The sequence below is a fragment of the Hemitrygon akajei genome, chromosome 12 (assembly GCF_048418815.1).
Source record: "Hemitrygon akajei chromosome 12, sHemAka1.3, whole genome shotgun sequence".
Taxonomy (NCBI): Eukaryota; Metazoa; Chordata; class Chondrichthyes; order Myliobatiformes; family Dasyatidae; genus Hemitrygon; species Hemitrygon akajei.
In genome coordinates, this window is record NC_133135.1 from 65,193,652 (window position 1) to 65,218,923 (window position 25,272).

Below are 25,272 nucleotides of genomic sequence, written 5' to 3' on the forward strand. Positions count from 1 at the left end.
GTTAGTACAAGGTAAACAATAACAGAGTGCAGAATAAAGTGGTACAGTTACAAAGAAACTACAGTGCAGGTAGACAGCAAGGTGCAAGGTCACAACGAGTGGGTTGTGAGTCAATGAGTCCATTTTATCATACCAGGGAGCCATTCAATGGTCTTGTTACAGTGGGTTAGAAGCTGTCCTTGTGCCTGGTAGTAACGTGCTTTCAGGCTTTTCGTATTGTCTCCCTAATTGGGGGGGTGGGGGAGTGATGAGAGAATGACATGGATGGAGGGATCTTTGATTACACTGGCTGTTTTAACTGAGGCAGTGGGACGTGTAGACAGAGTCCATGGAGGGGATGTTGGTTCCCATGATGTGCTGAGCTATATTTGCAACTCTCTGCAGGTGTTTAAAAATTGATGCATTTTGTGGTCGGTGGGACTTGGTTGTAAAATTAAGGTCCGGTCTAAAATCAAGAAGCACTTTTTCAAAACACAGGGTAATGGAAACCTGGGATTGTGGAAACAGGTTTGTTGGGTAAGATTTTCAATGGAATGTATAATTGTAATGGGCTTAAGGTACTGAATTGTCTATTCCTGTTCAAGTGTTCCTGTGTTAATCATTTGCAGAGTGATCTGTGAGATTAGAGAATGTAAATGGTGACGATGTCATCTTGCACAAAGTTTCCTGAAATGCAGATTTTTAGGATCATAAATGCACATCAGGTACCCAAAATTGGAGTGAGTCAAGAAGAGGTTAATTTGCAACACTAAAGGCTTTTACGATAGTTTTGAGATTTCTTGGAGTTAGTTTCATTTACAACTGGTGGCATTTAGACATCCATGGGGCCAGTTCTAAATTATTAATCCTCTTGTTCCCTGCACCATTTTAACTACGACCATAATTTTCTGGATGGGGATCCTAATGCCTGGGCGATTCACCAAGGGAAACCCCATGGAGAGATGCAACGTGTCAGGTAGCACACAAGACATTTTATTTATTTATTTATCTATTTGTTGAGATACAGGGTGGACTAGGCCCTGCCGGCTCTTCGAGCCAGCCACCCAGCAATCTCCCAATTTCATCCAAGCCGAATCACAATTTACAATGACCAATTGGTACGTCTTTGGACTGTGGAAGGAAACCAGAGCACCCTGAGGAAACCCATGCAGTCATGGGAGAACGCACAAATTCCTTACAGGCGGCGATAGGTTGCTGGTACTATGAAGCGTTGTGGTAACCACTATGCCACTTCTGCCTTCCATCTTCATTTCCTCACACAGATCTTAAAAGATTTCTTAAAAGAATGTTTATAATTGTGCTTGATTTCATTTAGAATGGGTTATCTTTAATATAGAATGAAAGTTTAGGTGTTAATGTTTAAAACGAGTATTATTAAGTTGGTTTGTAATTCTGCTTTATGTGTGCCATACTTTGAGGTCAAATAAAGATTTCAAATATTCTCTCTGCCAGCAATACGACCACGACAGCAGCACGGTCAGGAAGAAGTTGTTCCAGGAGACCTTGGTGCAGATTACATTGCCAACGCTGCAGAAAACATTGGCACCAAATTATAAGCGTGTAAGTGACACAGGAGAATGAAATGATTGCATTACATTTGAGTAATAAATAAACAATTGAGTATTATGATATGAAGAGGGTAATTTTCCCACACTCCAATCTTACAACATTGTTTCACTTGAGATATGGAAGCTAACACATCCACATTCTAGACCTCAATTTCTTGGAATGGAAAATCCCATCTAGTAAGCTTTTATACTGGTATAAGAATCACATTGGATAAATTGGATTACAGAAAGTGGTTTTCTAAACTGTTACTTATAAAATCTTTGCAAAGAGGGCCTTTTGAGGTACTACTGTACTAACACTTGAACTATTACCTCATGAATTAAGCCCGGCATGAAAAACGGAGTGCAGAATTTCAGCCAGTCGTGTTAAGCTGGATCTTAGTCCTAAAGTTCAAAGTAAATTTATTATCAAAGTACATATGTGTCACCATAATACCCATGATTCATTTTCGCAGGCATTCACAGTAAATACAAAGAAACACGATAGAGTCAATGAAAATCTACAAAGATGGACAAACAATGTGAAAGGACAACAAGTTGTGAAAATACAATAAGAAAAACAAAATAATAAGAACAGATAAATAAGTAAATAATATTGAGAATGAATCGTAGGGTCCTTGAAAGTGAATCCATAGGTTGTGGTATTCAGCTTAGGGTTGGGGTGAGTGAAGTTATCCCGTCTGGTTCAGGAGCTTGATGGTTGAGGGTTAATAACTGTCCCTAAACCTGGAGGTGGGAACCTAAGGCTCCTGAACCTCCTTCCTGCAGTAGGAGGAGAGCATGACCTGGAAGTGGGGGTCCTTGATGATGGATGCTGCTTTCCTGTGACAGGGCTCAGTGCAGTGTGCTCAATGGTAGGGAGGGCTTTACCTGTGATGGACAGGGCTGTATCCACTACTTTCTGTAGGCTTTTATTCTTATTTATTCTGATCGTAAACCACCCAGAGCTGTTAATTCTTATACTTAGACGCAGTGTGTCCCCGGCAAATTGATTAAAGATGTGTAGCGAAGTCCAGTAACAGGCTGGCTCTGTATTGATAACTTGTGAGGCCTTTACCACCACACTCTGTGGTACACAGATTGAAAGTCTGTAAAAGACTTTGGTATTAACAAATACTCAAAGTCACAGAAACAAAAAAGTCTACTTACCAAGAACAGGCTATGCATGGAGTTTTCCGAGTGTAAATTCTGGGAAATCTAACTGTACTCTGCTGACTCTTTGGAGACCATGAGGAAATACAGGATCCCAGCAGATGCTGGAATCAGGAGCAACAGATAAACTGCTGGAGGAACTCAGCAAATCAAGCTGCTTCCATGGAGACAAAGAGTGGTAGACATTTCAGGTGGAGTCTGGGATTGTGGTGAACTACATATACCTGTCTGGACACGCCCCCTGCTGACTGCTCCTGTGGCTCCTCCCACAGACCCCTGTATAAAAGTGATTGAGGTCTGAGCCCGGCCTCTCTGTCTCCAGGATGTAGTATGGTGGTCAATCACTGCTTGTTCCTTCTTCCAGTCAATAAAAGCTGATACCTCGCCTTTACGTCTCAGAGTGAGTTATTGATGGTGCATCAGGGATTGTAGAGGGAAAAAAGCCAGTGTAAAGAAGTGAAATGGAAGGATTATTCAATAAAATTCTCATCTTTGTTCATGTTCACCACTGTTAAGCCATGAAGTAGAAGCCCGAGTACTAGCACTTCATCAGGAAGGAAAATATAATCAGAGAGAAGGAAATGTGTAAGTAGACAGTTTATGGGGATGAAGAAAATTTAGCGTGGTGGCTAGCACAACACTTTACAGTACAGGTGACCTGGGTTCAATTCCCGCCACTGCCTGTAAGGAATTTGTAATTCTCCCCGTGACCGCGTGGGTTTCATCCGGGTGTTCCAGATTCCTCACGCAGTCCAAAGATGAACCGGTTGGCCGGTTAATTGGTCATTTATAAGTTGTTCTGTGATTAGGCTCCCAATAAATAGGGGGATTGGTGGGGGGCGTGGCACAAAGGGCCAGAAGGGCCTATTCCACACTGTATCTCAATAAGTAAATGAACTGATGCCAGACTCTATCGCTACATCTTCAGAAGACATTAAAATTACACCAGAGTTAACAAACTTAAGTTGGTTCTCTGTAATTTCTTTTACCGTCAGTAATTAAAATGTGAATTTTCTTAAATAGTATTGTAAACCAATTAATCAGGCATGATTGAAAACTATGGTACAAAGTAATAGATATCACTACTTAATATGTAATAAACCCCCTCCATCGTTTAAAATAAAAAGGTTAAAAACTTGAAGTACATGGCTTCAGGATCCCTACCCATTAGTATCTGGTATATTTAATTTTAAAATATCTTGGATTTTCAGGAGTTAAGAAGTGGTTGTATCGATAAGTTTCATTTTCTTTTAGAATATTGAAATAATAAAATGACGTTAACTGGAAGGAGAAAAATGGAATGAGGTTATGTTTTGAACTTTCCTCCATTCCTTGCTCACGTAGAAGAAATTAGGAGGTTTTCAGCATATTGGTCAACATTGTGCTAGTGGAATAAGTTTGAAGCCTCGGTGGGAGGCTTAAAGTGGACTTTTTTACAGAGAGCTGAACATATGCTTTTTTTTCTTCATGAACAGGAGCTTCAGAAATTTGAGCAATACATCTTTGCAGATTATACAAAACTGGTGCAAGTGGAGAATATCTATGAAGAAATTTTACTTGACACCATTATCAAGGAGGTGATCAAAGGTAAAGAATGCTTGCATATGTGTTGATCCTAGAAAATGACCCAGTCTTCAGATTAGCTGATAAATTTTAAACAATTAACAGCTAAAGTCAGTCTTGAAAACAATTACAATAAAACCCCTGCCCTTTTGTAAATTTACCTGTAGATATATTCAACAATTTTTCACTTTCGTTAAAGAGAGAAAAAGCATTGTGGCAAGTGTTCTTCTCACCTGCTGAAAACAGGTAAAGGTAGGTAGGGAGACAATGGTTTGATGCTGTGAATTGGCTGCTAGGTATCTAGTAAACAGCTCAAGCATCATGCCAAATTTCTCATTGAGGTTTCTCACTAATTTCCTTCCTCAGCCTTTGTATTCAGTGACACCTCCAGAATAATTTCCATTGTCCATTTCAACTCTACCTGCTCTGTCTTCATGGAGCTGTATGCATTTCTTCCCCTACCTCAGCTCTTCCTCTACAATACTTCTCCAGCTGTACTCTCAGCCACCGTTAACTTCGCCATTGCAGATGGCCTCACAGCTCACATTTTGTTTATCACAAATAATGCCATTGTCCTTCCATCAGCCTTTCTCTGTGCCTGGGCTTGGAAAACCTCTCTCTCAAGTCATCTTCAGATTTTTGTAGCCTTTGGTGCATCATCCAATGTGATATTGCAGCAACAAGTTGTGGTGAACTACATATACCTGTCTGGACACGCCCCCTGCTGACTGCTCCTGTGGCTCCTCCCACAGACCCCGGTATAAAGGTGATTGAGGTCCGAGCCCGGCCTCTCTGTCTCCAGGATGTAGTATGGTGGTCACTCACTGCTCGTTCCTTCTTCCAGTCAATAAAAGCCGCTATCTCGCCTTTACGTCTCAGAGAGAGTTATTGATGGTGCATCACAAGTATCCCCATTTCTCCACTTCTCTGCTTCCATTGAGACCTTTGCCTCGTTTCACTTTAGTCCTTTGGCCTGGAAGAGCCATCTTCTGTGTTCCATAGGGTCTGAGGAATGTAGATTTCCACTCATGGTGGACCACTGGATAACACGGTGGTTCGGTTACAGGACAAGCAATCTTGGAGCTTGGACAATGAACCAAGGGTAGGAGCTCAAATCCACTATCGCAGTTAAGGAATATAAATTCAGTCCATGAAATAAATCTAAACGGAAAGGATACATCAGCAATAGTAATCGTGAAACTATCGGCACTCCTCTGTTTCATTAAAGGCTTTTAGTGAACAGAATCTGCTGCACTCACTCAGCCTGACCCATGACACAGAAGACACACTTTAATATGGATGACCTGTTACTAACCTCTGAAATGACCTAGGGAAGTATTTAAGAATAAAATTGAATGGCCTATACTGAATGTACCTTAGACCTAGGCACCAAATACAGACAAAATTAATGTCAACCCAGCAGTGCACTCCCCACTAACATTTGGGGATGTGCTAGACTTTAGTGAACTGCCCCAAAGGATAATCAAGCTACAGCCTCAGATGCACAGAATCATACTCTACAGTTCAGTGGGTTTCCGACGTTTCCATCATGATCCCTGGATAGGTCCCATCTCACCAGCAGGGGTAGCACTCACTGGAGCTGGAGATTGCAGGAAAGAACAGTATGTCGTGGAAGTGTGAAGGAGAGGCGAGTGGGTGAGATGGAAATGTCATTCTGATTCCCAGTCACCGTCCTCAGTCAGCAAATGAGTCCGTTCTCTTTCATATCAAACATCGTTTGGAAGAAGCATTAGGATCAGTTCCCACCATCTCACATGGCACTCTCTTGAAAATAAATTGCCAGTCCTTCATCATTGCTGAAACTCAGAAACTCACAACCTAATAACATCGTGGGAGTATCTTAACAGAGACTGCTCATCACCACCTATCAGTGGTAGTTAGAAGAGAATGTTTTTTTAAATGTCCTCATCAGAAACACCCTGAAAATGAATCATTAAATTAAGAAAGGGCATAAAACATTCTTGGTGGGGACTCTCAATATCCAATATGTGATAGTGAACACTGAATCAGAATCAGGATTAAAATCATTGGCATATATCATGAAATATGTAGTTTTGCGGCAGCAGTACATTGCAATATATAACAAAGAAACTATAAACTACAATAAGATATATATATAATTAAGTGAATAGTGCAAAAAGAACAAAAAAATAAAAAAATAGTGAGGTAATCTGGTGGTGACGGGGAAGGAGCTGTTGCTAAAATGTTGACTGTGTGTCTTCAAGTCCTTGTACCTCCTCAATAGTAGCAGTAAGAAGAGGGTATGTCCTCTGTAATGGGGGTGATTGATGATGGACACTGCCTTTTTGGTGCGTCGCTTTTTGAAGATGTCCTCAGTGCTGGGGAGGCTAGTGCTCACAATGGAGTTGGCTGCGCTTGCAACTTTCTGCAGGTTTTTCTGATCCTGTGCAGTGGCCCCTCCATGCCAGATGATGATGCAGCCAGTTAGAATGCTGTCCACAGCACATCTGTAGAAGTTTGTAGGAGTCTTTAGTGACATACCAAGTTTCCTCAAACCCCTAATGAAATATAACCCCGATCGTGCCTTCTTAGTAATTGCATCAATATGTTGGGCCCAGGAGAGATCTTCAGAGATGTTGACACCCAGGAAGTTGTATCTGCTCACCCTTTCCACTTCTGACCCCTCGATGAGGACTGGTATGTGTTCCCTTGACTTCTCCTTCCTGAAGTCCACAATCAAATCTGTGGTCTTACTGACACTGAGTGGAAGGCTGTTGTTTCGGCATGACTCAACTAGCTGATCTATCTCTCTCCTAATGCCTCCTCATCACCATCTGAAATTCTGCCGGCTATAGTTGTGTCATTGGCAAATTTGTAGATGGTATTTTAGTTGTTCCTAGCTACAGAGACGTATGCATAGGGAGAATAGAGCAGTGGGCTAAGCATGTATCCTTGAGGTGTGCCAATGTTGATTATCAACGAGGAGCTGTTACTTTCGATCTGCACTGACTGTGGTCTCCTGCTGAGGAAGTCAAGGATCCAGTTGCAGACAGAGCTTCAGAGACCCAGGTTTTGGAGTTTACTGTGTAGTACTGAGCGTATGATTGTGTCAAACGCTGAGTTGTAGTCAATAAACAGCAGCCTGATGTAGGTATTGCTATTGCCCAGGTGATTCAAGGCCAAGTGGAGAGCTGGTGAGATTGCATCCACTGTAGATCTACTGTGGTGATAGGCAAATTGCAGCAGGTGCAGGTCCTTGCTTCAGCTGGAGTTGATTCTGATCATGACCAACCTCTCACAGCTCATCTCAGTGGATGTGAGTGCAACTGGGCAATAGTCATTGAGGCAGATTACTCTGCTCTTCTTGGGCCCTGGTGTGATTGTCACCCTTTGGAAGAAGGTGGGAACGTCTGCCTGCAGCAGTGAGAGATTGGTGTTCTTGAACACTCCCGCTTGATGGTTGGCACAGGTCTTCAGTTCTCTATCAGGTGCACCATCAGGGCCTGATGCCCTATAAGGGTTTACCCTCATGAAAGATGTTCTGATGTCAGCCTCTGAGACAGAGATCACAGGGTCTCCAGATGCTGCAGGGATTCGCACAGGTGTCATTTTATTCTCCCTTTAAAAGCGTGTGTAAAAGACTTTTAGCTCATCTGGAAGTGAAGCATCACAGCCAATTCATGCTGTTAGGGTTTGCCTTGTTGGATCCTTGTGGATATGGTCTCATCTTCAGAAAGGTTCAAGCAGCTCAAAGCTAGGTGTCCATGAGGAACTATTGCTGTCAACAAAATGGCTGTATTCCGTCACAATCTGGAACCTCCCATTTCACTAATGGCTAATAATTCTTTATTTTCATCTTTCCATGGCCTAATGTTCTTCCCTCCTTATCTCTGTAATCTCTGGTTCTCCAGGTCTTTGAGATCTCTACATCCTCCAATTCTCACACTATGAATTAATGAATGTATTTACTCTAGTCATACAAAGCTGTTAAATTCCCTCTTTACCTCTCTATTTCTCTTCTCTCTTTATGGCATAATCTGTTTCTTCAACCAAGCTTTTGGTTATCTGCCCTGATATCTCTAACTGAACCTCAGTGTCAAATTTTGATCAATGATGCTTCTATTAAACAACCTTGGAATGCTCTCCTATACTAAAGGCATAAGTTTTATTTTTGTTTTTAGTTGCCACATTGAAAATAAAGATCCTGGCTGAAGGTACAGGCGAAGGGCACAAAATATCATTAACTTTCCAAACTCCTTGTCCTTTCCAAAATCCCTGGTCAGGTCATTGCCTTCCAAACCTGCCCACCCTTACAGCAATATTGTATCTGAATCTCTCCATTCAGGGTTATCTTCTCCCTACACTGAAGTAGACATAACTCAAGTCACAAATGGCATCCTTTGTGACTCTGATGCTGGTGCTCATCAAGCTTTTTGTATATTTGGCCACACTAATTCCCCATTCACCAACTCCAGTCACAATCTCTGATGTCCCCTAAATTAGCCTTTCCCTTCATTCCCGTCTGACTGACCTGATTATAACAAAGGCTCCTTTATCCATCTCCATATCTTTGGTTTTGAAAATCTGCAATCGTGACCACTGAATTGTCCTGTGGAGATGGTCCTATCTTCAGACAAATTTAGAAGCTCAAAACTAGGTAGCTATGTGGTATTGTGGCTGTCAGCTTGCCATGGTGTCCTCTCCATCATCAGTTATACTTCGTTGACGCCATCTGAAGCCATGTGGTCAGCTTCCACGTGTATGGTGCTGACAACCAGCTCAGCCTCTCCATTAGCTCTCATGACCTTATTCTGATCCTGTTTTCTCCAGTCAGACACCAGCACTTTCTTTGGCTCATACACTCAGTCCTTTGCCCCTGTCTGGTCTTTGTCTCAGACCATAACAGATAATGCGTAATTCTGGCATCCTGTAGACCACAAACAGCTTATGAACCCTGATAAAGTAGCCACATACTTCCAACCCTACAACATCGCCCTTTCTCCCTGCTCACCTCAGCTTGCTTGTCTTTGAAACTTATGCCTTTGTCAATTCAGAATTGACAACTGTAATGCATGCCTGACTGGCATTCCAGCTTCCACTGCCTCTAAACTTCAGCTGTAGAAACTGCAGTTTCTATCCTGTGATGCCTTGTTCATCCCAAACCAGAAGCCTCCGGTAGCGGAGAATGCTGGCGGCTGCACTGCTCGTGTAAACCAGTAGGATCTGCTGCTGCTGCGCAGGGAAATGTGAACGAAAACATGTTGTCATTTGACGAATGAAATGAAGGCGGCTGCTGTAGCTAGTGACCTCTGTGTGCCTCCGAAGCCTCCTACAACATTGCTGCCAAAAGGCCGTGCACCTGCTGTATTTGCAGCTTCCAGTCACCAAGCCTCAAGCTTGAAATTCTTATTCCTTTCGTGACATCCTCTCCCCTTTTCCTTGTATCCAGAGTTCTGATTCTGGTCTTTTGTGCAGTGTACAGTCTGCATTTCACCTTGTTGGGCACATTTTTAGGAACTTCCTCTCTTCCACCCCTCTCACTTGCACCTCCCTCTCCTGCTGCAAGCTTAAAAAAAACTCATTAGCTAGCTTTGTGTTACACTTGCTAACATTCCCATCGATGGCATGGCATGTAGTTTGGTTTGATTGCGCCTTTGAAATGTTGTTTATAGAAATACTCTTATTGTGCAAGGCTCCCTGTGTGGTTTTATTTTAATTTGTAAAATGTTTTTTTTCTCCTGTTAGTGGTGCAAGAAGCTGCCATTTTGAAAAAACACAATCTATTTGAGGACAATTTGCCTTATACCAGTGACAGTGATGGCAATCTCACTGATAAAAATGAAGGAAAGACACCACCAGGTTCTCAACCCAGGAGCCCAGCCAAAACACCACCTAAAGACTCGTGTGCCGAGGGAATGGAAGTGGGTGAAAAAGTGATTTCTCAGATTTCTGCTCCTACATCTGATATTCTACTGAACGAGAAACCGGAAAGTGAACAGTCATCAACTTCTCACGAGAAATCGGGGAATGAAATTCTTCACTCCAAGCCAAATGGAATGGTGGTAACTGAACTTGATGTAAGTGCGGTAGAGGAATCTAGTTCAACTGCAGGGAATTATCAAGAAGGTGGAAATGCAGTGGAATTAAACAGTGCAAACAATAAGGAGAACCTACCAAGAAATGAATGTCAGGACAGGCAGGAAACTGAAAAAGAGAAGGAAAATGCAACTACTCCAGCTCCTGATAGTTTAAAAGAAATACATGACTTGCTGACCGTGGCAGTTGTGCCAACTGAGGATCAGGAACCTTTGCTGTGCAAAGGAAATGATGCAAGCCATGTTGAAGTACACACTGAATCCAGTCCAAAAGTAGATGAACATTTGGAGGGCCAAAGTGAAATAAAAAGTGAAGATGTGACATCAGTAGTTGAATCCGTGGAAGTTCAGCCAGAGAAAGTTGAGGAATCTGAAGTAAAAAGCTTGCTGGTACCAGCTGAAGAGCTTGTGGAAAGACAGAATAGGGAAGATGAACCCAAGAGTTTAACTTCAATAGCTGATGAACTTGTGGAAGGTCAGGATAAGAAAAATAATGAATGCAAGGGCTCACCATCAATAATTGATGAACTTGTACAAGATCAAAGTAAGGAAGATCAGGGCAAGGAAGTTAAAGAGGATGAAAAGTTACAGTCAACAGTTGATGAAGTTGTGGAAGTTCAGGGTAAGGAAAATAGTAACAATGATGGCTCACCAGTAGCAGCTGAAGAAGTTGTGGAGGTTCAGGATCTGGAAAATAATGGGGATGAAAAGTTACAGTCAACAGTTGATGAAGTTGTGAAGTTTCAGGTTAAGGAAGGTAATGAGGAGGAAAAGTTACAGTCAACAGTTGATGAAGTCATGGAGGTTCAGAGTACGGAAAATGATAACAATGATGGCTTACTAGTAGCAGCTGAAGAAGTTGCGGAGGTTCAGGTTAAGGAAGATAATAAGGATGAAAAGTTACAGTCAACAGTTGATGAAGTCGTGGAGGTTCAGAGTAAGGAAAATGATAACAATGATAGCTTACCAGTAGCAGATGATGAACTAGTGAAAGTTCAAGATGATGATAATGAGTGCAAGGGATTATCATCAACAATTAATCAACTTGTGGAAAATGAAGAAAAGGAGGATAATGAATGCAAGAACTTATCATCAACAGTTGCTGATCCTACAGGTCAGGAGAAGCAAGGTAATGAAGACTTATCAACAACAACTAATGAACCACCACAAGGTCAGGATGAGGTGGCTACAGAAGATGAAAAAAAAGATATGTCACAGAAAACAAGTCATTGTTCAGAAAATGAAACTTCTGCTGATAGTGTTGAGTCTGATGCAGTTTCTGGAAGAGCCCCAACACTGATCAAGGAGGAAGCTGAAGAAATTGCTTCTATACATACAGTAAACACCGAAGTACCACATGCTGCTTCTGAAAGTGAGGAAGAAAAAATGACCCAGAATCAGGATGAAGCTAAAGAAGATGACAAGAGTTCTCAGATGTAGATGGTCATTGATGTGGAGCAGAATGAAAGGAATTAACTATGTATCAATATTGGGAGCAACCTATCGCTATCAAAAATCAATCAACTGAAGCACCAGAAACGGAAATAAAACTTTATTTTCAATGTAAGATGTCCAAAATGCCAAAAGTTCTTTATCTAGATTCATAATCCTTTCCAGATTATGCCAGACATTATATTCTATTTTGATTTAAATCTGGAAGATGTTTGTTAAAACCAAGGAAAAGGATCTGAGTTACTTCCATTTATTTATTCATTGCCTGTTTCTTTATGTGAGTTTCAGTTGGCTAAGCAGTCACAGGCTGAACTGCCTTAACAAAAGAAAGAAATTCCCATATACAAGTGATTCAAACAATAGCATGAAAAAAATATAGGAAGAGTTAATTTGAATGAAACAGATTATTGGAAGAGCTAGCTATTATGTAAATTCAAAAGAACTTGAAGCATTTAATGATTAAATTCTTTGGTAATTATGTTATGTGATGATGACAATAATTATCTACACAATACAATGGGCTATCTTCATGAAAGATTAAGGTGGCTGCTTCAATGTAATATACATAGAACAATTCCTTGAACTTTCTGCATGCTGTCAACACTTGTAATGCCATATAATTTCTGTTTATGGTAGAGAATTGATAGAGTCAGAGAGTCACGAGGTTCTATAGTACAGTCCATTGGGGTCACCATGTCTGTGCTAACCTTTTTCATGATCTATCCAAAACCTATTTACTTGCCTTAGGTCTGTATCCTTCCGTACCTTGTCTATTTAAGTGCCTGTTCTATACTTTGCCTATTTAAGTGATCAAAGTCGTTATGGCTTTAGCCAATGTATTAAACTGTAACCATTTACTAGACTGCACAGTTATGCAAGCACCAAAAATTAATTTTGAATTCAGAGTTTCATCTATCATTCCTTTTCCATTCAAAACGTACACAACTAGCTGCATAAGTGCAACATTACTATCTACTGACAAATTTATATACAGTAATCTTCTATAACAGCATGACCACACATTCATAACTCTCCAAATAACCCTAGCAACCAATACAGCTCTGTGTTTTTGGTTTAAAGAAGTCTGACAGTCTTATAACAGTCCTGACCTGGATGTAGTGGAAATAGAACTAGTTCTTCAGGCAAGCTATTGAGTTCTAACTAAAGCAAGATTAATTATAGAAAGTGAAATGTTTTTTATTGCAATTTAACTTTTAATATTAAATAGTGCTGAAATTGAGGCTAAAGGTTATAAATTCTTGAAGGCAGGTGCTAAGGGTGCTGAATCGTTTGTATTTGTTTTTTGATTATGGATCTTGTGTTTGAGAAGTTGGAGCTAAAGTTATAACAAGTTAGGTGCAAAGGGGCTGAATAAGTGACCAAGGTACATGTAAAACTCAAAGCTTTCAGAGAGAAGGCACACCTAAGAACAGGAAAGTTTTTTTTGTCTATAAATCCTCAGTCCTTAGGTCACTGTAGGCAGGATAGTTGAAGCGTAGGAAAGCTCCACCTTTGAGATGTGGGATTTCAGGGTAAATGACAGTTTCTCTGATGACTACGCCTGCAGGAAGTGCACTTGACTGACAGGGATGAGGAACTGGAACTGGAAGTGGATGAACTCAGGCCAATCCAGGAGGCTGAGAACCTCACAGATGAAACTTTTACTGAGGTGGTCACACCCAGAGTGCTGTCTTCAGTGGTAGATGAGTGACCACCAGGCGAAGTATAGGGAGTCAGCAGTCAGGACACAGTCCTCCTGTATTCCTCTCAACAACAAGTATACCCCTTCGTAAGGGTGAAGGCCCCATCAGAGCACAACAGGAGCAGTCAGGCCGTTGGTACTGTGGCTGGCTCTGAGACTCAGTATGGAAGGGGACATTCAGGCCGAGCAATAGTGATAGGAGACTTGATAGTTAATGGGATGAGCAGAGGATTCCATGGCTGTAACAGAGAAACCAGGACAGTGTGCTGCTGCCCAGGTGTTAGGGTCCAGAATGTCTCTTGCAGAATATTCTGAAGGGGGAGCAGTCAGAGGTCTTGGTGCATACTGACGCCAATGACATATTGTAGGTAGAAAGGGGTCAGAGGTCCTGCGCGGAGAGTATGGGGAGTTAGGGAGGAGGCTGAAGAGCAGGACTCCATGGTAGTAATCTCTGGATTACTCCAGTACCATGTGCTAGTCAGGGTAGGAGTAGGATGACAGTACAGATGAATGAGTGGCTGAGGAGCTGGTGCAGGGGACAGCATTTCAGATTCTTGGATCATTGGAACCAATTCTGGGGTGCATGTCACTTGCACAAGAGTGATGGGTTGCACCTAAACTGGAGGGGAACCGATATCCTACACAGGATGTTCACTAGTGCTACTCGAGAGGGTTTAAACTAACCTGGCAGAGAGGTGGGATCCAGAACACCAGGTCAAAAAGTGGAGGGAAGAGGAAGCTAAATGCCAGGGCCAGTAAAAACAGGCAGGAGCAAAGTACTAGATACAACACACACAAAATGCTGGAGGAACTCAGCAGGCCAGGGAGCATCTATGGAAAAAAGTACAGTCATGTTTTGAGCCGAAACCCTTCAGCAAGCCTTGGCCAGGAACATTGACTGTACTTTTTTCCATATTTGCTACCTGGCCTGCTGAATTCCTCCATCATTTTATGTGTATTGCTTGGATTTCCAGCAGATTTTCTCTCGTTTGAGGTACAATGGGATGGATAGTTTGAAATGTGTGTGTGTATTTTAATGCTAGAGGTATTATCAGGAAAGGTGATGAACTTAGAGCATGGATCAGTACATGGCAACTATAATGTTGTGACCATTACAGAGACTCGGTTGAAAGAGGGATGTGAATGGGTGCTTAATGTTCCAGGGATTTGATATTTTAAAAATATTGAGGAGGAGGTAAAAAGGGGCGGGGGGGGGGGGTGGGAGGTTGCACTCCTAATCAGAGATGATATCACAGCTGCACTCAGAGGGGACATAATGGAGGGCTCCTCCACTGAGTCTATATAGACAGAACTCAAAAATTGGAAGGATGCAATTACTCTGATGGGATTGTACTACAAATCACCCGGTAGCATAACATTGGGGAAGAGATATGCAGGCAGATTAAGAAATGGAATGAAAAACCAATAGGGTTATTGTCATGGGGGACTTCAACTTCCTGAATATAAACTGGAACTTTCTTAGTGCAAGAAATTTAGATGGGTCAGAATTTATTAGGTGAATCCAGGAGGGGTTTCTTAAATCAATATGTAGGTAGTTCAACAAGAGGGATTGTACTGGATCTGATATTGGGTATTCAGCCTGGCCAAGTGATCGACCTTTCAATGGGTGAGCAGTTAGAGAACAGTGACCACAGCTCTTTAAGTTTTCAGGTAGCTATGGATAAGGACCTTGTGGGTGAGTATTAAATTGGAGCATTAGACAGGAACGAGGGAGAGTTAATTGGGAACAACTGTTTTTGGGCAAGCCCACATCCAACATGTGGAGGGCGCGTAAAGACCAAGTGCACTGAGTACAGGACAGGTATGTTCCAGTCAGAAGGAAAGAAGGAGGTGTCAAGGTAACAGAACCTTGGATGTCGAGGGAGGTGATGAATTTAGTGCAGAAGAAAAAGAAGAAGTATCCTCTAGTAGCACAATCCAAAGTTATTCACTGGAAAATAAGAGAACTTTTCAAAAATACATCAATGATCAATGGTAAAGCAGAATGAGCCAAAAATATAGTGATTTGTCTTATCATTTGATCTTTCAAATTTTACACATTTTACTGCTTTCAACTCCATTGGTGAATATGAACTATTTAAGGTTCAATTGAGGGGGCCCTGGTAGTTTCCACAGAGCTGATGAGGCACTTCAACAATAAACAGACTTGAGTCCAAAATGTACACCTGTTAAAGTTCAGTGAATTGTAAAATATCATCTCTAATTAAAAGTTTTAAAATTGGTACCAAACTGAAGCATTTTGCCAACATTTCTCTTATAGAATATAGCAATATTGTGTGGTGATAGTGTCTTACTGAATCGACTTACACATATACACAAGGTAATCACCTGGTAAACAGTATTTTAAATCCTCTGAGCTTCCACCATCTGAAAATTGAGTTGTGCCACAAGTAAAACTTCAGTATTCAGTTAAAAGTTGCCCTGCTTGAGGGAAGGAAAACTCCATGTCAAAAACCTTGATGTTCTTTATTCTGCTAGCTTCTAGCAACTCTTACCTTCTGAGCTATGGTTGGATTACAATCAAAATGATTGGATACAAACCACCATATATGAAAACAGACTCTTGTACCAATTTAACCTTTATGTATTTCCACACAGCAGTAATATTTGCTTGCTGTTTGCACTATGCAGAATAATTTCAATGCAGATCCTAGACAAACATAGGACATGAAAAGCAAAAGAAGGAATTGGTCATATAGTTCTTTACAACTGTTCCATTGTTCAATAAGAATCATGACTAATTATTAACCTCTGTGCCACTTTCCCTGACTAACAATATATTCCACTACATCTTCAATATCTATAGTGACTGAGCCTCCACAGTTTCCTTGGATAGAGAGTTTCAATGATTCACTACCTTCTGCGAAATTTCTCTCCACCTCAGTCATGATTACCCTAGCCAGAAAACTATATCATTTTAGTAACATTCTTGTCAAGTTCCAAAAGTATTTTATATGCTTCAATGAGATTTACTCTCATTTCTCTAAGCTCTGGAGAGTATAGATCCAACCTGCTAACTCTCCTCACGGGACAATCCCTGATATTTTGACAATAAATCTGGTGAACATTCATTGATTTTCCTCTATTGCAAAAAATATCTTTCCTTAGGGAATGAGACTAGACCTGTACACTTTCACTGAGGTCCCATCTAAGACATTTTTATTCTTGCACATAAATTCTCTTACAATCGAGGCCTGTATTTCCTTTACCTTTCTGTTTGTTTCAATGATTCATAAACAAGGCCTTCTTGAATGTTGAAACATTTCCATCTCTCATTCATTTTGAAAAGTACCACTTTTCTATTTTGTTTACTGTCGTTTCACATTATTAATTTAAAACACTTAACAAGGCTCTCCTGCAATAGTGCAGAGTGCGCACATGTCCTTCAGTGTTGAAAACTGATGGAATCGCATGTAATATTTTAATCATAGTTTTCCATGTTCTGCAAATTGTTTGACATTTCCACTGTAATTAGCACTTCCACATGAGATAAGTTTTTATATTGTTCTTTTGACTTTTACAACAATACAGGCTTTTTGTAGTAAAGTGAGTAGGCAAATTTTAATGTTGGAAATAAGGTGTTAGCGGTTATCTTTTGAAAAAAAATTAATTTTCAATAATTTTACTGTGCATGAACTTTAAATATAAACCTTGTTGCTATTACATAGCAGAAGGAAGGAGGCTCTGAAGACAATTTATCTTTAAATGTATTATGTAAAATAACTTCTATAGATTTTCTGAATTAATTTGGATATATCAGTAAGATGATACTGAAGGAAGTTGTAAAACTAGGTATTTTAACTGTCAATTTTCTGTGTGAAGCTGATAAATTCTCTTTCATGACTCTGTACGTTAAAGACCTATTTCTTCAATATGACTTAATTTTTTAAATTAATACATCATTAAAATTATTAAAATCTACTTTCAAACTCTGTGGCTATTAAGTAAGAAATAAAACTTCAACCCTCTGCTGCAGGAAAGCTGCCTAACAAGTAAAGGATCCATCTTCAACGGTCCACACAATTGTATCAAGAAGCATCAATTGCATCAATCATAAAGCTATTTTTGATCATTGTAGAACAGAGTGATCTAGGAATAATGGTGCATAGTTCCCTGAAGGTAGAATCTCATGTGGATAGGGTGGTGAAGAAAGCTTTTGGTATGCTGGCCTTTATAAATCAGAGCATTGAGTATAGGAGTTGGGATGTAATGTTAAAATTGTACAAGGCATTGGTAAGGCCAAATTTGGAGTATTGTATACATTTCTGGTCACCGAATTATAGGAAAGATGTCAACAAAATAGAGAGAGTACAGAGAAGATTTACTAGAATGTTACCTGGGTTTCAGCATCTAAGTTACAGGAAAGGATTGAACAAGTTAGGTCTTTATTCTTTGGAGCGTAGAAGGTTGAGGGGGGACTTTGATAGAGGTATTTAAAATTCTGAGGGGGATGGACAGAGTTGACGTGGATAGGCTTTTTCCATTGAGAGTAGGGGAGATTCAAACAAGAGGACATGAATTGAGACTTAGGGGGCAAAAGTTTAAGGGTAACATGAGGGGTAATTTCTTTACTCAGAGAGTGGTAGCTGTGTGGAATGAGCTTCCAGTAGAAGTGGTAGAGGCAGGTTCGGTATTGTCATTTAAAGCAAAATTGGATAGGTTTATGGACAGGAAAGGAATGGAGGGTTATGGGCTGAGTGCGGGTCAGTGGGATTAGGTGAGAGTAAGCATTCTGCACGGACTAGAAGGGCCGAGATGGCCTGTTTCCATGCTGTAATTGTTATATGGTTATATTGTAAAACATTCAGGTCTACTTTACTGGAATTATTGAACTTTTCGTATATTGATGAATAACTGCAGAAGAAATTCTAAGGCCCATATAACAACAAATCTGAGCTTCATTATGATCTCTACAAAAGTCCTGGTGACTTATCCATGTATGCCTGCGGTAAACTTACTTTCATAAGTTATTGTTCAAAGATCAGGTTTTTGTTTAAAACCTTCTGACTACATGGCTCACAGGGCAAAGGGTTTACTTAATAAAGAGAACTACTCCAGTGCACTAGCCTTCAGATCTTCCAATAAGAATAGTTGATGAGAAAAGGGATGAACATAGGATTAATGCAGAAGGGTGGCTGATGGCCAGACCGAAAGGCCTGTTTGCAAGTTCTAGGTTTCTGTGGTGTTGTTTTCATTTATTTAAGGTAGAAATCTTTATATTTCCTTTGGGTAGATTTTTGCCCACCCCATGCACAATGTTACGGCGACAATGAATATAGAATAGAGACAGGTTTTTTTATAAACAAGTAAAAATTTATTTAAACTCTGCCCAATAAAAATGAAAAATAAACAAACGACTAACTGAACCAGAAGTTAACTGCTATATGGCAACTCGAACAGTTCTTAAAGCGATAAATGCGAAAGTCCAAATGATTTATACAGTCAATTAGGAGAGACTTTCCTGAAGTAACGAATTCCTTGACGACGTGACGTTACTGCTGATCCTAGCCGAAATATGCCTTGCCCGAAGGATTTACGACAAAGGAAATAAAAATGGCTGAAAGGCACTGACCTTTTCCTTGGCGAATAATGGTGTGCCCAGCCCTTTCTGCTTTCACAATGCAGGGGCTATCTCGGATGCAGGTTGCTACCTCCTTGAATGAGGATTCAATAAGGTCGACCCTGTATTACCACCGACGACAGCAACTTTACTCGATCCTTCAGGTTTCCATACCTCGGTAAATCTTCACTCTCCAATCCTTAGACTTTAAAATTAAATCAAAGATACATCAAACATAACTGGCAGTGATTTTCAAAACTGCCAGCACAACAACAATGTACCTTACAGTAAGAATCAAAACTCCACTTTAAAACAAAATTGCATCATGAAACCAAATACAGAGTAACAGACGACTTAAACGACGTCCCAACAAAAACAGGCTTTCCCCATTTTATACCTGTTGAATACAGGCTATCACATGACCTCACACTGGCGGGAAAATACATCTCTCCACCATCACAAGACCATTACATCACGCTCACCAGATACTCAATTATATCACAGTCATGTGACAGTCACAAGATACCCACGTGGTATATAACAACAAAAAAATCAAATTTTGAGCTAACAGTATCAGTTAAGAGCTGAGATTTCAGTCACAAAATAAATTAATATGTTCCAATGCACATCACATGTACGCAATTGGCATATTTATTAAGGAAAGAAATACTCAAGATTATAGAAAGAAGGCTAGGGCCTAGAAAACGAGTTGTGGACTATCTGTTTACCTGCTGCCAACTCCCCAAAGTGAGAAGATGTGCACACATCCAACCAAAGGTTACTAAGAGTAGGGGTCCCAGAAGAGATTCCTGTATAACACCACTAGTTATTGACGTCCAGGCAGAATATGCTCCATCTACTACAATCCTCTGCCTTCTGGGGCAAGCCGGTTCTGAATGTATGTAGCAATTCTTTTATGGAACACATGCCTCATGATTTTGTAAATACACCTTACTAAAACCTATATACACCTCCTCCAAAACTCTGTCTTCACCCATACATTTTGTAACTTTCTTGAAAAATTCACGCTCATGAGGCACGACCTGCCCCTCACAAAACCATGTTGACTATCCCTAATCAAACTATGCTTCTCCAGATGCTCATATTATCTTGTTCTGAAGAATCCTCTCCAAAAGCTTGCCCACCACTGACATAAGGCTCACTCATCTGTACTTCACACAATTTCTTGAACACAGAACATTTGCCCTCCTCTAATCCTCTGATACCACTCCTATGGCCTGGGAGTACACAAAGATCATTGTCAACGTCCCAGCAATCAATCTCTTCTCGTTTCCATTAGTAACCTGACGTATAGAGCCGACATTTCAAACCAGGACCCTTCATCAAGACTGGGAAAAAGCCAGAATAAGCAGTGGGGGTAATTCCCTAGATGCCTGAAATGAGCAACACCCACAAAATGCTGCAGGAACTCAGCATTTTCCTTCAACTGACGATGCTTCAAGCTGAGCCTCGTCAATGGAAATGTTCAATTTCCTCTGTAGATGCTGCCTAACTTGCTGGGTTCCTCCAGTATTTTGTGGATGTTGCTAAATGTTCCACCTTGCTTGTTAACCATGAGTCCTTTACCCTACCATCCTCTGTCTCAGTAGAACACCATGCAAATGATCCCTAAATAACCTCCACATTTCTGCAGTACACTTCCCTGAGAACATATGCTTCCAATTTACAGTCACCTTTGTGCCTAAATACCATTATAATTAGCACCACTCCTCAATTAAATACTTTCCAAATATTGTCTGCTCCTGTCTTTGTCAGTGGCCATGTTAAATGTTATGGTCACCATCTCCAAAATGCTCACTCACCAAGAGGTCTGTCATCTGACCAGGCTCATCACCTAGTACTTTGATGCAGTATGGCCTCTCGTCTAATTGGCCTGGCCAGGAATCCACCCCAGCAATATCTGGCAAATTCTCCCCATCTAAACCTAAGTAAGTTCCATTCAGTAATAGGGAAGCTGAAGCCACCCATGACAAGGACCCGGTTACTTATGCACCTCTCCAAAAATTTGCCTACTTGCCGTTCCTCAGTGTTCCTGTTGAAATGGGGGGGGGGGGGGGCTATAGGATAATCTAAATAGTGATTTCTCCCTTGCTGTTTCTTTCACCCACACTCAGTAGATGATCCCTCCATGACATCCTCTCTTTCTGCAGCTGTGATACTATCCCCATTTAGCAATGCCACTCCCCTTTTACCCACCTCCTTATCCCTTTGAAACATCTAAACTTAAAGAACATCCTGCACTAATAATAGCAAAATCTCAGTAATGGCCACAATATTGTAATCCCATTTACTGATCCATGCTTAAGTTCATCAGCTGAATTCTTAATGCTTCTTGGATTAAAGGAAACACATTTCAAAGTAAAATTTATTATCAGAGTACATACACTTCACCACATACAACCCTGAGATTCTTTTTCTGCGGGCAAGTAAACATCAGGATCTGCAAACAAGCTGTGCAAATGCAGATAATAAATAAATAGCAATAAATAACAAGCATAATAATAAGTACTTTATTGATCCCGTGGGAAATACTTTCATTACAGCAGCATTTAAAAACACGTTTAGCAGTGTGCAGACTTAACTATTAATAAAGTACAGAATAATATACACAATAAAGTTCCAATGTGCAATAATAATGTATGAAATACTTAAGCAGAGACTATTGTGTGTCATCCTGTCGTACAGAGATGAACTGTTGTATATGTTTATTGCATTTGGTAAGAAAGATTTTCTGTAAGGATCCTGAATGAGTCTGTTCGAAAGGGTGCTCCACTGCCTATCCAGGTCATGGAGAGGATATGCTAGATTGTCCATAATGGATAACAGTTTGTTTTGTGACCTCCTCTCTCCACCACTAACTCAAAAAAGTCTGGGTTGTCGCCAAGGAAGGATCCATCCTTCTTGATGAGTTTATTTATCCCACCATTAAGCTGCAAAGAAGACTGCACTCACTACAACACACTGCTGAAAGATCTCCAACATCCTGCTGCACACACTGAAGGATCTCATCTTCCTTAGAAAATAGAGTCTGCTCATTCCCTTCTTGTAATCAGCCTTGGTGTTGGTTTTCTAGTCAAGTCTGTTGTCAAGGTGAACACCAAAGATAAAATAACCCATGAAATAACAAGATAAAAGGTTAAGAGCCTGATGGTTGAGGGGTAGTAACTGTTCTTTAACTTAGTGGTGTGAGTCCTGAGACCCCTGTACCTTCTACCTGATAGCAGCAGCGAGAAACAAGCACTGCCATACAACTGACTGCATTTGTGCCCTATCCACTGCCTATCCTTCCTCACAGCTTCTCTACACTTCCCATCTACCTTTACACCAGTTGCTCCATCATTTGACCTTACACTCTGGTTCCAATCCCCCCTCTAGCCTAGTTTAAACTCTCCCCAACACTTCAAGCAAACCTGCCTGCAAGGACACTGGTCCCTCTCAAGTTCAGCTGTAACCCATTCCTTTTGTAAAGGTCATAACTTCCCACAAGAGATCCCAATGATCCACAAATCTGAAACCTGGACCCCTGCACAAACTCTTCAGCTACACATTTGTCTGTCTTATCTTCTTGTTCTTACCCTCACTGGTATGTGGCACAGGCACCAATCCAGAGATTACTACCCTTGAGGTTCTGTTCTTGGCTTCCTTCTAGCTCCCTATAGTCACTCTTCAGGACCTCATCCCTTTTCCTACTAATATGTACCACGACTCCTGGCTGCTCACCCTCCTCCTTTAGAATGCTATGGACATCTGTGAAGACCCTGATCCTGGCAATAGGGAGACAACATACCATCACTCTCATCCACAGAATCTCTGGTCTGTTCCCTAACCAATGAACCTATCAACGGTGCTCGCCTCTTCTCTCCGCTTCCCTTCTGAGCCACAGAGCCAGATTCATTGCTGTTGTGGCTTTCCCTTGACAGGACATCCCCACCCCTCCGACAGTATCTAAAGCTGTTATTGATCACCCCAGAACACTTCACTGGCCTTGCTCAGCCTAAGGTAATGATAGCCATCATGAAGGTTTCCTCAAAAGAGGCGCTGTGTAGCTCCACCCCCATGAAGAGGGGGAATGACTGCAGTTTTCATCACATCCAGAAGGAAGTAGTGACTGAGCCCATAAGTGCACGCTATCTGTGTAGTTCAGGTTTCCCACACTGCCTCTCTGCAGATGAGAGGCAAAATATTGTAGATCATGGCCGCACGACTGCAGATGCTGGAAATCTTTTCCATAGATGCAAGGTTGTCAAGCCGAGGAGTGGTAGGGAGGACAAGCTCCCACTACCGAAAAGTGCTCCTCACGACATGCGCCTCAAATAGCCTCTGACAACCAAGTCCAACTCCTGGCCTTCTCGTGTGGCTTAGCCTCTAAGCCCAGAGAACTGTTTCTACTGACAGGTGAAGGGGCAAAGTCGGGTCCTGGCACCTTAAAACCAGTGCTTCGGGTAGATGGAGCTCATCAGCCTGGGAAGGCAGTCTATCTAAGAGAGAAAACTCTAATTTCAAACCTCCGCTGCCTTGCGGCCATACCCACTCATGAGAAAGGCTTCGGGAGTAAACCCTGAGGACAAATTCAGAGTTGGAGTCCCTAAGGCAGTCCAATGTTGCCTTTAACCTCGTTCTGGCAACTCCTGCAACAACACTGGTGCCAAGCTGTATCAGCCCTTGCCCTTCCCTTGGACAACCTCAGTGGCGTGGAGAGGGAAGCCTAGCAGCATGGGCTGGTCTTCCATACAACCTTGCCCAGGCCTGTGCCCTGGAGAGGACACTCCAAGACTTTCCAGGCGCAGATTCATTCCAGAGACTAACGGATGACACACACAGATTCTGCCCGGCCTGCTGAGGGCCTCCTGCAATTTGAACTCAGCAGGCCAGGTGGCATCTACAGAAAAGAGTACAGTCAATGTTTCCAGCTGAGACCCATCAGCAGGACATCAACTTTTTATTCCCCTCCATAGATGCTGTCTGACCTGCTGAGATTGCCGATGCTGGAAGGAATCTGCAGCAATAACAGTCTGCTAGAGGGACTCAACAGGTTGAGTAGCAACTGTGAGAAGAAAAGGAAATGTTGACATTTCAGCTCAAAAATCTGCATCAGGGACCTGGTGAATCACCAAACACCAGCAATTCTTTTCCTTTCATAGATGTTGCTGATGATACAAAAGCTTGAAAGCACATACCACCGGGCTGAAGGAGGAGTTTCCACCATACTGTTATAAGACTCTCTAATGTTCCCTTACACGATGAGATGGACTCTTGACCTCACCATCTACTTCGTTATGACCTTGTCTTCCTGCACTGCACTTTCTCTGTAGCTGTATACTTTTATTGTTTAATCAATACACTGTTGTGATGATTTGATCTGCTTGGACAGTATGCAAGACGAGTTTTTCACTGTACCTCAGTACACAGGACAATACTCAAACAACTTCACAGAGGCCCGGGGCAATTCACTGGAGAATGTAGAACAGGATAGCAGCGCAAAACCTTAACACATCGTCTCTACATATTATAAAATAACCACCGCCTTCAGTAACAATACGAACAATATTCTCGGTCTGAACACAACCCAACACCTCGACCAAGTCGCCCCTCACGACGCTCCAACTCCCGGACGTTGCTCCCGCTCAGACCCAGCAGATTGACAACGCTGCAACCAATCAGTGTCCGGTATCAGCCAGGAAATTGTGTCACCGAACAAGCCCTGCTGCAGAATGGCGGGATTGCCACGGTGATGGAAGGAAGGATAAGCCATACAGGTCTCCCACGGACGTGACATCATCACAGGGGTGAAAACCAATCAGCGGTGGTGCCGGTGAATGGGAAGGCGGGGATAGTGAAGTTGTCAACGTCAGTTTTCTAGCGTCACCAAAAGATGGCGGCTACCAGGAAGAGGTGGGATCGGGAGCTGGTGACATTACATTAATGATTGTTGTGTGAGTGAGTGAGTGAATGGGCAACTGCTGCAGCATTTCTGCTCTCGGTGTGCGAGTGGGTGAGAGCCGGCCCGATGAGTGGTGTTGAAAGTGGTAGTGAGAGGTTCTTATCCTCAATCCCGGCCAGGAGGCTGCTGCTGTTGCTGCTGACTGTGTCCAGCCTGGGGCTGCGGATGGTGGCGGCGATGGAGAAGGAAGAGAAACGCCAACTCAGGTGAGTGAG

At 41.7% G+C, this 25,272-nt stretch overlaps 2 protein-coding genes across 3 annotated transcripts in view; both read left to right on the forward strand.

Annotated features, from left to right (window-relative positions):
- LOC140737119 (protein Niban 1-like) overlaps window positions 1-17,456 on the forward strand; it is a 140,193-nt gene extending 122,737 nt beyond the window's left edge. The window contains exons 12-14 of the mRNA XM_073063304.1: window positions 1,453-1,560; window positions 4,196-4,307; window positions 10,011-17,456. Coding sequence (XP_072919405.1) covers window positions 1,453-1,560; window positions 4,196-4,307; window positions 10,011-11,800 — 2,010 coding nt within the window. The 3' untranslated portion in view covers window positions 11,801-17,456. The remainder of the gene's footprint in view (window positions 1-1,452; window positions 1,561-4,195; window positions 4,308-10,010) is intronic.
- Window positions 17,457-24,968: 7,512 nt separating this feature from the next.
- edem3 (ER degradation enhancer, mannosidase alpha-like 3) overlaps window positions 24,969-25,272 on the forward strand; it is a 71,775-nt gene continuing 71,471 nt past the window's right edge. For both annotated transcript variants that reach the window (XM_073063308.1, XM_073063309.1), the window contains exon 1: window positions 24,969-25,263. In XM_073063308.1, the coding sequence (XP_072919409.1) occupies window positions 25,124-25,263 (140 nt within the window). In that variant the 5' untranslated portion in view covers window positions 24,969-25,123. The remainder of the gene's footprint in view (window positions 25,264-25,272) is intronic.